Genomic DNA, 14,539 nt, shown 5'->3' with positions numbered 1-14,539 from the left:
AAAAAATTATTGTACCAAAACAATAGGTATAAACCAGTACTGCCCCAAGTAAATCACATACAGTCACCCTATATAAAAAGAGTTCTGCAAAGGAAACCATTTGTGTCAAAGTAGCAAATATTCTACTTTGAGAACTTATTAATCAGCCAAATGAATTATGATCAATTTGATGCCAAATGAATTCTAAAATGTTACTCATTCTACTTATTTTAAGCAATGGAAAAGATTTTTCTGAGACCGAAATGTAATCATCATGGGGAAGACAGTGTATACAGTTCAAAAGCAATGTTCACCAGAGATACATTATAAATGCAGAACATAGCCTACTTCCGAGGGCTGAGAGAATTTCAGTACCAAAATTCTAAGTGAGATGGAAAAAGAGAAACTAAAGTCATAATTTTCAAATAAGCCAGAATCCACTAACTGCCTCAGAATTGCTAGTCATGATTTTTAGCTATCTTTTAGGAGGGAAGAGAGGACTACTCCACCCATCCGGAGGAAAAAAAAAAAATCCAAACACACAAACACACACACACACAAATAAAAAAGAACAATACACAGAAACTTCACTTATGATATTAACTGAAGTGATCAGGAAATCTAGCCTTAGATTTGTAAAATATTTGTCTTTGAGAAACTGCTCACAAAATATGTTATAATATAAATATGATCTTAATTTTGTAAAAGAAAGGGAAAAGTGAGTATGTGCAGGGAAGAGGGTATATACTACAAGGAAACAAAATTTGTGGGTATCTTCCAGTGATTGGCTTATGGATGACTCTTCTATATATTTTTCTATTTTAAAAAATTTCCTATAATGACTCTTCAAGTCAGGAGGAAAAAAATCACCACAAAATACTGAAAAAGGGGTACTTGAACTAATATCTCCATTTATTAATTCACTCAACCAAGAAATAACCTAATTGTCAGAAGTTCATTTTCAGGTAACCAGTCCTTTTAAACTATTTGACTCTTCTAACATACACATATTAACCTGTTCAGAAAAATATTAATTTTTAAAAAGTTTTAAAGCTTCATTATATACCAAAGGCCACCTGAACTTATTAGCATACAACTCTACCTCCAGAGATTCTGATTTAGTAGGTCCGGGGTGGAGATCAAGGAATTTTTCATTTCTAATATGTATCCAAGTAATTTTGATGCACATGGTCTCTGGATCATACTTAGAGCAACAAGCTGGAAATACTAGTCATCAAATCCTCATAGGATATCACATTACCTAACATCTGAATATGACAAATATATTTTTAGTGTATTTCAAATCACTATTTTAAAATATGAAATGCAACAAAACAAAAACATTCTTCAAAGGAAACTGGTCAATATTTAATATGACAACATGGTTAATAAACATTTTTGACTGAGCTACTAGGTTAGGTCTGATTTTAAAGTTCCTGAGGAGTACATGGCAGAGAAACACAGCCACTGCTGTAGTACCATTAGCTGAGAAAAATGCCATTTATTTAATGGATAAATACAGGATAAAATTTGTCTAACAAACAGACTCTTGACTTATAACAAAAAGGACCAATGCATATTACTCAGTCATAAAAAAAATGAAATCTTTGCAGTGACATGTATGGAGCTAGAGAGTATAATGCTAAGCGAAATAAGTCAGTCAGAGAAAGACAAATACCATATGATTTCACTCACATGTGGAATTTAAGAAACAAAACAAATGAACATAATGGGAGAAAAAAGAGGTAAACCAAGAAACAGACTCTTAACTACAGAGAAAAAACTGATGGTTGCTGAAGGGGAAGTGGGTGGAGGATGGATTAGATAGGTGACGGGTATTGAGGAGGGCACTCGTGGTGAGCACCATGTGTTGTGTGTAGGTGACGAATCACTAAATTCTACATCTGAAACTAACATTGCACTGTGTGCTGACTAGAACTTAAATAAACACTTGAAAAAGAAAAAAAAAGTACCAAAGTTATATGACAAATTACATATCAGAATTATATATATTTATCATTATATATATAAGATATAGTTATATTATCAGAATTATATACTGATCTTGTCATATAGCTTGGCACTTTTATATATCATGATTATCATACATAATTTATATCTATATATAACTTATAATTATATATATATTTTTATATATAACTATATATATCAGTATCTATATAGATATAGATATAGATATATTAAACCTTGAATTAGGCCAAATTAACATACCTAGTTCAAGAAGCTTCTTTGTGAGCAAAAGTGCCTTATCCAGGTCTCCCTGCTGGTATACCGCATAGCTCAAATAATCTAGAACAGAGACTTTATCAATGGTAGAAATCTCGCCTTCATCCAGCTGCCTTAGTGCTTGTTCCATCCACAGTTCTGTATGGTAATAATCGGCTTCTGTATAGGCCACTTTGCCCAACTCAAAACAGTCTTCAACTGTTAGAAAAGATTTGTGTTTTACTCCTAGGGAAAGAAAATAAAGAGAACTTTAGAAATATTTATTTAGGACTATACAGCTTTCAAAGTGCTATCTCACTTTTATTTGAAATTTTTAACTACCTTCTGAGGTCGGAAAAACAAGAATCATCCTAAATTTATGAACAAAGGAACAATCTACAAGGTAATGAAACATGCTAAGAATCACACTAACAGGGGTCATGGACCTAGAAAACCCAAGACTTCAATTATCAGCCATCATACCAAAATGAAACATCAATTAAGTTGAAGCATGCAATTTTTTCGCATAGCAGGAATCACCATAGGACAAATATCTTACTCCTAACCAATAATCTGGGCAACAAATGAATGGACAGGAAGAAAGGCAGACCTGTAAATTAGTTCCTTCCCTTTTCCATTCTCTCCAACAGCATTAATAATATGTAATTTACATACCATAAAGTACACCCATTTAACGAATACAATAGTTTTTAGTATGTGCAGAGTTGTGCAATCACCATTGCATTCTAATTTTAGAACATTTTCATCACCCCAAAAAGAAACATTGTAACCATTAGCAGTCACTACCCATTTTCTCCCCCTCTCTGCCCCAGCCCTAAACAACCATTCATCTACTTTTTGTATCTATAGATTTGCTTATTCTAGTTATTTCATATAAGTGGAATCATGTAACAAAGGGTCTTTTGTGACTGCTTCTTTCAACTCAGCATAATGTTTTCAAGGTTCATTCATGTTGTAGCATCTTTTTTATCGTTAAATAATAGTCCACTGTATGGAAAGACTGTATTTTGTTTATCAGGTGATGGACATTTGAGTTGTTTCTAGTTTTTTGGCTTTTATGAATAATGCCATTATGTAGATTCATGTACAAGTTTCTGGGTGGACATTTGTTTTCATTACTCTTATATGCAGTAGTGGAATTCCTGGGTCCCATGGCAACTCTATGCTTAAACACTTTCAGGAACTGCCAAACTGTTCTCCAAAGTACCTACACCATTTAACAATTCCACCAGCAATGTATGAAGGTTCCAATTTCTCCACATTCTCACTAATACTTGTTGTCCATTTGTTTTTACTACGGCCATTCTATTGGGTATAAAGTAGTATTTCACTATGGTCTTGATTTGTATTTCTCTAATGACAATGCTGAGCATCTTTTCACGTGTTTATTCTCCATTTGTATATCATCTTTGGGAAAAGGTCTACTCAAATCCTTTGCCCACTTAAAAATTTGATTCTTGGGGCGCCTGGGTGGCTCAGTCGTTAAGCGTCTGCCTTCGGCTCAGGGCGTGATCCCGGAGTTCTGGGATCGAGCCCCACGTCAGGCTCTTCCACTGGGAGCCTGCTTCTTTCTCTCCCACTCCCCCTGCTTGTGTTCCCTCTCTCGCTGGCTGTCTCTCTCTGTTAAATAAATAAATAAAATCTTTAAAAAAAAAATTGATTCTTATTATTATTTTTAGAGTTCTTTGTATTATTCTGGATACAAGTCTCTGATCAGAAATATGATTTTCACATATTCTCTCCCACTGTATGGGTTGTCTTTTCACTTTCTTGATGGTGTGAAGTATAGAAGGTTTAATTTTGGTGAAGTCTAACTTAATTAATCCTTAATTAGTTATGCTTTTGGTGTTGGTATGTCAATAGCTTGTGAAGTAAAACTTCTGTCTTAAGAAAAGGAGACGGGGCACCTGGCTGGCTCAGTCAGGAGAGCATGCAACTATTGATCTCAGGGTCAGGAATTCAAGCCCCACGTTGGGTATGGAGACTACTTTAAAAAAAAAAAACTAGTTAAAAAAATTTTTGACATTTCACATGAAATTTAAAAAAAATTAAAAAGTAGGAAAATAGCCTAATCATTAAAGAAATATGAAATTAAAACAACCCTAAAGAAAAATATTTTTAAACAATAGCCTACATTTATTGAGGTCTTACTATGTGCCAGACATTTGTCACTCATTTAATTCTCAAAGCAATCCAGATGAGGAACTAAGGTAGAGAGAGGTTAACTACTGTGCTCAAGGTCACACAGCAAAGAGCCAGAATTGGAATCTGCACACTACGACTCGAGAAGTTTGTGTCCTATTATACCATAAAATGGCAAAATTTAATGGGGGGGGGGAGTCGTAAACTGGTAACTTTACTCTTAAGACATCCAGCAATATGAAACTGGATAAAATAATTTTATGCCTATGAATCGATGCTATTTTTCAATTATTTTCTTGAGTTTAGTACTAGGGGTTGGGGAAGAAACACCTTGTATAAACAACTTTTATAGCTGAACCAAATTTTATAGCTAAAAAGTATAATAAACTAAAAGCAAGGAAATGTATAGGCCAATATGTCAACATAACGGAACAGCATTTTTCATTAAGAAAGATAATTTTTTTTTAGATTTTTGTTTATTTATTGGGCACCCAGGCACCCAAGACAGATAATTTCAAATGCCATATAGGAAAGCCAGAAAGATCTAGACAGAAATATGTCAAAATGTTAAATTGAGGGCACCTGGGTGGCTCAGACAGTTAAGAATCTGACTTCAGCTCAAGTCATGATCTCAGGGTCCTGGGATCAAGTCCCACATGGGGCTCTCTGCTCACTGGGGAGTCTGCTTCTCCCTCTCACTCTGTGCTCTCCCCCTCTCTTTCCCTCCCTCCCTCTCTAATACATAAAATCTTTAAAATTTTTTAAAAATTTAAAAAATGTTAAATCAATACCCTGAGGGATGGATTACAAATTGTTTCCTAATCTTTATGGCTTTCTACCTTTCTATGTCTTTCTACCTTTATGCCTTTCTATTGTACAATTACCATTACTTTCATAAAAACAACAAAAAAAAAGAGCTATATAAAGAAATAAACACAAAAAGTATAACTCTGAATGATACAAAGAAAACGATAACAACCATATAACGTTCCATCTTTATAAACAGTAAGTCTGATGAGTTACTTAGAGATTTTAAGGGCCTGAGTTTTGTATGTTGTTCTTGGTTTCTATCATGTTAAGTAAATAATGAAGAGATGATTACTTCTCAAACCTATTCTGGGAGAAAAAATAAACATCTGATATAAAATATCTGGAAACACCAGATAAAATGTATTATCTATTTATACTATAGCCCAGTTCACAGGAATTAAGCAATCTAGGGCCAAAACCAAAAAGGAACTTGAAACTCAGACAGGTAAGCAGAGGATGAAGCTACATTTAGCCTGGAGGCAGTCACCAAATCAGAAACCTGAAGACTGATTTTTAACCACCAGAAAAGGAACAGGAAATAATCCATGCAAAGTGGCAAGTTGGTCCTTAAAGTAGTGGTTGGTTGGTAACGTCATAAGACAAATGGCAGATGCAACACTTATACTTGGCCAAATGCACCCTTAGTTCAAGTTTTGCAATATTCCCACACACAATCTGAAGAAGTATACACAATCCAAAATTACAAAGCACATGATGGAACAAGCCATTATGAGCAAAATCAGCAAAACTATTTAAAAACTGCATTAGACATCCCCCCAAGTTCTTCAGATATTGGTGCTATCAGATTAAGAATACAAAATAACTATGATTAAAATGTCTAAAGAAATAAAAAAAATAGAAAATAAGAACATGTAAGACACCCTAAAAAAAAAAAAAAAAAAAAGACCAGGGAGATGTAAGTGGGAGGAAAAAAAAGAGAACTTCCAGAAATGATAAATAGAATCAATGAAATAAAAACTTACTGGCCCAGTTAAACTGCAAGTAAGACACAACAAAAGGGGATAATAAACCTAAAAGAGAGAGCTGAGTAAATTACCATGGGACAAACTCCCCAGGATGCAGCAGAGGAGGGATAAACATGAAGCGCTAGTTAAAAGGAAGAAAAATAAGAAGGTCTAATATGTCTACTTGGAGTCCCATCAGATGACAATAGAGAGAACATAGGAGAGGCACTATTTAAAGAAATAATGGTGGAAGTGGACAATTTTGCAGAATTAAAGCACATAAAACTTGAGAGTCAGGAAGTACAAAGAACCCAAAGCCAACATACATGTGTAATATATATATAAAGGCTTCTTAAGGATATGTTTCAAAGATGAGGAAAACGTCTTTTTAAAGATGTATTTATTTGAGAGAGACAGAGACAGAGAGAGTGGGTGGTGGTGGTGGTGGTGGTGGTAAGGGGCAGAGGGAGAGAGGATCTTAAACAGACTCCACACTGAGCACAGAGCCCAATGTGGGGCTGGATCTCAGGACCAAGAGTCAGACATTCAACCAACTGCACCACCCAAGCACCCCTCAAAGATGAGGAAAATCATTCTATAAGGAAAGTCTGAGGTACAAGAAAGAATGATAAAGAAATTGGTATACATATGAGCCAATCTAACTTAAAGTGAACTGGGGCACCTAGGTGGCTCAGTCAGTTGAGCATCTGACTCTTGACTTGGGCTCAGGTCATGATCTCAGGGTCCTGGGATCCAGCTCTGCGTTGGGCTTTGCACTCAGCGGGGATTCTGCCTGGGGATTCTCACTCTCCCTCTCCCTCTCCCCCTACTCTCATGTGCACACTCTCTCTCTCTAAAATGAAAATAAATAAATCTTCTAGAAAAATAAATTGAAGTGAACTATCAGATTGGCAGAAAAGTCAGTTTGACAAGATGGCCATTTGTTTGGTGGTGCTGTAGGGAAATAGGCGCGCTCACATATTGCTGATAGAAATGCAAAATGATACAACCACTACGGAGGGTAACTGGGATAATATTAGCAAAATTACCTATGCATTTACTCTTTGATTCGCTGGCGTCACTTCTAGGAAAAATATCCCAAAGATCACTTAGCAAAAACAGAAAATATATGTACAAGGATACTGGCAGCATTATTTTTATAAAATAAAGAGACAACAAACAACCAGATGTTCATCCTAGGGGCCTGGTTAAATAAACATGGTACCTCCACAAAAATAGAATAAAATGTAGATATAAAGAGAAATGAGAATTTCTATATATGATATGAAGTGATATCTAGGGTATATCAATAAATTAAAACACCATGGTAAAGAAAGTATTTTTACCATATTTCCTGTGTTTATGTTGAGAAGAAACAGGAATACATACACATTTGCTTATATTTTCAAAAATAAACAAGGAAATAGAAAAACTAAAATGGTAGTTACATATAGGAAAAATAAACAGGTTGAGGAGTACAGAAACCCAATTAAGACTTCCGTCAGTGGAACTCACAAACACAATTTAGACTTTGAAAGAATATAAAAAGTCTGACATAATTAAAAATAGTATGGGAGGGTGGTGCCTGGGTGGCACAGCGGTTAAGCGTCTGCCTTCGGCTCAGGGCGTGATCCCGGCGTTGTGGGATCGAGCCCCACATCAGGCTCCTCCGCTATGAGCCTGCTTCTTCCTCTCCCACTCCCCCTGCTTGTGTTCCCTCTCTCGCTGGCTGTCTCTGTCTCTGTCGAATAAATAAATAAATAAATCTTTATTTTTTTTTTTTTTAAGATTTTATTTATTTATTTGACAGAGACAGAGACAGCCAGCGAGAGAGGGAACACAAGCAGGGGGAGTGGGAGAGGAAGAAGCAGGCTCATAGCGGAGGAGCCTGATGTGGGGCTCGATCCCACAACGCCGGGATCACGCCCTGAGCCGAAGGCAGACGCTTAACCGCTGTGCCACCCAGGCGCCCCAATATATAAATCTTTAAAAAAAAAAAATAGTATGGGAGGAATGAGTGAAGGTGGTCCAAAGGTACAAACTTCCAGTTATAAGATAAATAAGTCCTGAGGAGGTAATGTACAGCATGGTGACTATAGTTAACAATAATGTATTGTATATTTGGAAGTCGTTAAGAGAGTAGCTCTTAAAAATTCTCCTTAGAATTTTTAGGGAGGAAACAAAGAGGGGTGCCTGGGTGGCTCAGTCAGTTGAGTGTTCAACTCTTGGCTTCAGCTCAGGTCATGATTTTATGGGTCACGGGATCAACCCCTACATCAGAGTTCACACTCAGTGGGGAGTCTGCTTGAAGATTCTCTTTCTCTCCCCCTCTCATGCACATGCTCTCTCTCTCTATTAAATAAAATCTTTTAAAAAAATTCTCCTCATAGAAAAAATAAAATTTGTAACTATGTGCAGTAATGGATATTAACTAATCTCACTGTGGTAATCATTTCATAATATGTGTATCAAGTCATTAAGTTGTACACCTATAATATATTACATGTGAATTATATCCCAATTTTTAAAAAGATAACTTGGGCAGCTCTTTTATTTATTTATTTATCTATCTATTTAAAGATTTTTATTTATTTATTTAAAGATTTTATTTATTAATTTGACAGAGAGAGACAGCCAGCGAGAGAGGGAACACAGCAGGGGGAGTGGGAGAGGAAGAAGCAGGCTCCAAGCGGAGGAGCCTGATGTGGGGCTTGATCCCAGAATGCTGGGATCACACCGTGAGCCGAAGGCAGACACTTAACGACTGCGCCACCCAGTCGTCCCTGGGCACCTCTTTTAAATAGAAAACATCAATAATAGCATTTTGCAGTTTTAGCTGTCACATGCTTTTAGCTCATTTGATTCTCTGGGCAATCCAATAAAAAGGGTATTAAGTCAGACCCCAAAATGGCTACTGCCCACTATGCTAACTATAGTTTCATGTTCCCATATTGGACAATCTGTTAATCTGCTTCATTTGTCAACACATTTCTAAATGTAAAAGATATTTAGGGGTGCCTGGGTGGCACAGTTAGTTGAGCATCTGATCTTAGTTTCAGCTCAGGTCGTGATCTCAGGGTCATGAGATTGAGCTCTGGGTTGGACTCCATGCTCAGCGCAAAGACTGTTTAACACTCTCTCTCTGCACCTAGATGGCTCAGCCAGCTAAGCGTCTGCCTTTGGCTCGGGTCATGATCCCAGGGTCCTGGGATTGAGACCCACATCAGACTCCCTGCTTAGTGTGGATCTTGCTTTTCCCTCTCCCTCTGCTGCTCCCCTGATGCTTGTGCTCTCTCACTCTCTCTCAAATAAATAAAGAAAATCTTAAAAAAAAAAAAAAAGGACTCTCTCTCTCCCTCTGCCCTCTCAACATGCACTCACACTCTCTCTGTCTCAAATAAATAAATCTTTTTTAGCTTTATTATTTTTTAAAGATTTTATTTACTTATTTGAGATGGGGGGGTACAAGTGGGGAAAAGAGTCAGAGGGAGAGGGAGAAGCAGACTCCTCACTAAACAGGGAGTCTGACACAGGGCTGGATCCCAGGACCCCAAGATCATGACCCCAGCTGAAGGCAGACACCCAATTGACTAAGCCACCCAGGCACCCCAAATAAATTTTTAAAAAAAGATATTCAGAAATCAAAACAATATAAAATTTTGAATAGGAGAAAGATATGACAGGAATTAAAAACTAAGCCTGTGATAAATTTGCTTTTGGTGAAAAAGACACATAATAAGAAAAGGGAGGACCAAAGGGGGGAGAAAGGAGGAGGCAGAGGAGAGTGTTTTCTAACTTTTGACACCAATGGTCAAACAGTAACTGTTAGACTTATGGTGGTTTAACGTTAATGTTAAAATATCTTGTCTACTACCCCAATTTCTCTGACCTAGATAAATGGAGAGATACAACATGTTCATGGATTAGAAGAAGTCTATATTGTTAAAATAACAATGCTGCCCAAATTCTTTGCAAGATTCAACCCAATCCCAATCAAAATTCCTACAGGAATTTTTTTTTTGTGGGGGGGAAAACTGACAAGCTGATTCTGAGATTTATATGGAAATTCAAAGACTCTAGAATAGCCAGAGCAATTTACCAAAGAACATAGCTGGAGGACTTATTCTGCCTGATTTCAATACTTACTACAGAGCTATAGTTCAGGGGCACCTGGGTGGCTCAGTGGTTGAGCGTCTGCCTTTCGCTCAGGTCATGATCCCAGGGTCCTGGGATTGGGCCCCACACTGGGCTCCCCATTCAGTGCGGAGTGTGCTTCTCCCTCTCTCTGCCCCTCCCCCCACTCGGGCTTGCACGCTCTCTCTCAAATAAACAAAATCTTAAAAAAAAAAAAAAGCTGTAGTTCAAACTGCTTGGTATTATTTACAGGTAGACATACAAATCAATGGAACAGAATCGAGTCAAGAAATAGACCAATTTTCAACAGATGTCAAGGCAATTCAATGGAGAAAAAAAGCCTTTTCAACAAATGTTGTTCAACAAATTAAATATTCATAAAAACAAAACAAGACATCTATCTTTACTGCCTACCACATACAAAGTCAACTCAAAATGTATCCTATAGCTTAATGTGAAATTTCAAACTATGGAACTTCCAGATTAAAAAAAAAAGCACAAAAAAATATTTTAGACCTCAGGGGAGACAAAGATTTCTTAGATTTGACACCAAAAGCACTACCATAAGTGAAAAAAATATCGGGGTGCCTGAGTGGCTCGGTCGGTTCAGTGTCTGGCTTTTGATTTCAGCTCAGGTCATGATCTCAGGGTTGTGAGATCAAGCTCCATGTTGGGCTCTGCACTGAGCATGAAGCCTGCTTAAGATTCTCTCTCTCTCGGGCGCCTGGGTGGCACAGCGGTTAAGCGTCTGCCTTCAGCTCAGGGCGTGATCCCAGCATTGTGGGATCGAGCCCCACATCAGGCTCCTCTGCTATGGGCCTGCTTCTTCCTCTCCCACTCCCCCTGCTTGTGTTCCCTCTCTCTCGCTGGCTGTCTCTATCTCTGTCAAATAAATAAATAAAATCTTTAAAAAAAAAAAAAAAAGATTCTCTCTCTCTCTCCCTCTCCTTCTGCTCCCCCACCTCTCTAAAAAATAAAATATTGATAATTAAACTTTATCAAAATTTAAAACTTCTGCTCTTTGACAAGAGCTAATATGAAAATAAAAAGACAAGAGACTGGTTAAAAATATTCACAACACATTTATCTGATAAAGAATTTACATCCAAAATATATAAAGAACTCTTGGACTCTTCACCAAAGAACAGATATGACTAACCAACAAACACAGGGAAAGATGTTCAATATCATCAGTCATCATTCGTAACATATATATATAACAATGTAAATTAAACAATGAGATATCACTATGCACCCATTATACTGGCTAAGATTAAAAAGACTGAATATACCAAGTGTTTGAAGTATTTAGAAGAAATCATACTGATGAAAGGAATGTAGAATGGTACAAAAACCTACTCAGTTTCTTAGAAGTTAAATATATGCCTACCATACAACCCACTCATTTCACTCCTAGATATTTAACCAAAAGAAACAAATAAAAACAATAATAATAAAAAGAGAACAATCTCTCTAACTGGAGAAAAATACTAAAATGAATGAACCCAACTATACAACATTGAGGGCATAACCACACAAAGAAATGTATTACTTCAGGTGTTTTTCAAACAATATTTTAACCAATCACATATATTCTAAGGATAAAAAGTACAAAGAAATAAACTGCATTTAACAATCTTAATGTTATTAATAATGTAAGTACGGTTATTCTGAAATTATTTTAGGCCTTTTACAGGATAATACAAAAAAACTATTATGTTTAATGTTATTGGAATGAAGTTTCGACACAAAAGAGATAAAAGTATATAAACCCTATAATCTTATATTTGAATTGGAATTAACAACATGAACTCACATATTTCCTATCTTTGTCCGTTGAAAAGCCCTAGAATCAATGACAAACTTAACAGCAATGGACATCCCTAGAACCTAGCTACACTCCACTCCCTGAATGTCATTCCCCATTAAAAAGAATCAAGGTTCACTATAGCAAGGCCTGATTCTTCCTGCTTTGGGGTAGAAATTTATAAGATAAACTTGGAAAAAACTGCCAAAAATTAAATTCCCTTAATAATAAAGAATAGGATAATTTCAAAAGGACAAATTAGCTGATCTAAAGATCAGCTGATCTAAAGAGGATCCCACTGGCCTCAAATAGGATAACTGGGCATCAAATGATTAATAATAATGGATTGAAATAGAAAAATATATAAAAATCCATGAGTTTATAATGATACTTCAGATAAAAATCACTGGTCACTACTAGAAGTTATTATGACATCAACTCATTACTCTGAAAATTGATATAAGAAAAGCAATCAAGGATTTATCTTGCCCTTCATATATAAACTCTAGTTCAGGGTAACAAAATGGTTCCTGAAAGAAAGTTCTTACCAATAGAATTCCAGCTAATAATTAAAAGTAGAAGGAACAATGAGATAAGACAATCACCTTTTTCAACCCCTATAGAAATAGTTCTAGGCAAGGATCATCAAAGTCTGCCAAAACAATTAGATAAAACTCATGGAAAACTTCATGTTGACTTATCAGTCTCCCACCACCAAAGCTACTCATCATCACTAACACAAAAAGTGTGATGAGATGTTAGGTGTCTGGTATGCAATTCAACAGAAAGTTCAGAGCGCCACCTATGGAATTAATTTAAAAATTTAACTTGAATCTAATTGAGACTCAAGCTCTAACCAGTTTGTAGGAAACACAGGAATTAGAGGAATAAATTAACACAAAGAAAAAATCCGGCAACTCCAAAAACCAGGTTTTTCCAACTTAATCAATGGAATGGGAGGGGGGTAGGAGGGGAAGAGAGAAGAATAAAATAGATTTAAGAGATAAAACCAAATGTACAGCTATAAAAAGATACCTTTGAGATCACCAGAGAAACTGAGTATTGACTGGGTATTAAACTGTATTAAGGAATTACTGCCATTTTGTTAGGTTGGATAATAGTAAGTGATTGTTATTTAAAAAAAAAAAAGACCTGATTGATTAGATATGCATATTTAATTATTTATGGATAAAATGACATCATATCTAGGATTTGCTTTTAAAATAGTCCAGTTAAAAACAACAACTAAAAGCAGGGGATAGAAAACAAGAATGGCAAAGTGTTAAAAACTTTCGAAGCTGGGTAATGGACACATGGAAGCTCATTATGTCACTACCTTTATTTTTTTGTTTGATATTTTCCATAACAAGAAATTTTATAAACAACATTAAGAAGGAGAAAGCCATGTCCCATAGGGCTCTTTTTATGCCTTTTAAAGGAAATCACATAATACCCTTTTTGACACTAACAAAAAAGAAAATGACAAATATGTGAAAAAATAATAAAATTAGATAATAAAAAATAAATACTACTTACCTGACATTTCCCTTTGAACATACAGTTCTAAGAATCAGGAAAGATGGTGGTGGAGTAGGTGGACCCTAGGCTTTCCTCATCCCATGAATACAACTAGATAAGTATCAAATCATCCTAAATACCCCAGAAATCAATCTGAAGACTGAAAGAACAAATTCCACAACTAAAGGTAGAGAAGAGGCCACACCAAGGTAGGAAGTGCAGAGAGGTAGTTTGGGAGAGAAAGGGATCATGGCCACTGCGATAGGGTGGGAGCTGTGGTATCAGAGAAGGGCAAGAAACAAACTAGCACACAGGGGAGCACATGCGGAAAAGGAACCCCCATAACAAATGGCTTGGAAAATGAGTGGGCTTACTTTTGTGAGTTCTTGACACCAGCAGGACTTAAAGCCTACAGTTTTAAAGGTCAGTGTGCTTGACTCTGGGAGAGCTTGGGGGACATTAGGGCTGCTTTTGGAGAAGAGGCAAGGCAAATAGCCTGTGTACATACAGCACTGAAACAGCAATCCGAAGAATATCTGGGGAACACTGTCAGGAGGTTAACTGCTCATCTCAGAGCGTGTTCCAGAGAAGCAGCGTTCTTGGAAAGAACCCTCTGTGCACACCATTTCCCTCCCATGCCCCTCAGCATAAACACAGAGTCCCCTGCAGGAAAGAGCTCAGTGCCAGCATTTGCTACTTGCTTATGCCCACCCCATCCCCAGAATCCGGAAGTACCACCCTTCCCAGTCACACTTGCCCCAGTGCCAGAAGACCAGCACAAAACCCTGCCAACACCACATCTCTCAACCTGGGAGTTTTGCAAGGCCTCGGTTCTGGTGGTGGTGGCGACAGGTCTCATTTCACAAGCAGATCAGGGCACACCTTAAAACTCACCACATTCAGGCCAGGGACTAAACACTGCCCACAATAGGCAGAG

At 36.8% G+C, this 14,539-nt stretch overlaps 1 protein-coding gene across 7 annotated transcripts in view; it reads right to left on the bottom strand.

Moving 5' to 3' along the window:
- P4HA1 (prolyl 4-hydroxylase subunit alpha 1) overlaps positions 1-14,539 on the bottom strand; it is a 100,847-nt gene that overhangs the window by 41,050 nt on the left and 45,258 nt on the right. For all 7 annotated transcript variants that reach the window (XM_057308793.1, XM_026504440.4, XM_057308792.1 and 4 more), the window contains exon 6: positions 2,212-2,451. In XM_057308793.1, coding sequence (XP_057164776.1) covers positions 2,212-2,451 — 240 coding nt within the window. The remainder of the gene's footprint in view (positions 1-2,211; positions 2,452-14,539) is intronic.

The sequence above is a fragment of the Ursus arctos genome, unplaced genomic scaffold, assembly GCF_023065955.2.
Source record: "Ursus arctos isolate Adak ecotype North America unplaced genomic scaffold, UrsArc2.0 scaffold_7, whole genome shotgun sequence".
In the NCBI taxonomy this organism is placed as follows: Eukaryota; Metazoa; Chordata; class Mammalia; order Carnivora; family Ursidae; genus Ursus; species Ursus arctos.
Note: the sequence above shows the minus strand (reverse complement) of the source record. Positions and strands in the feature narration are given on the sequence as shown.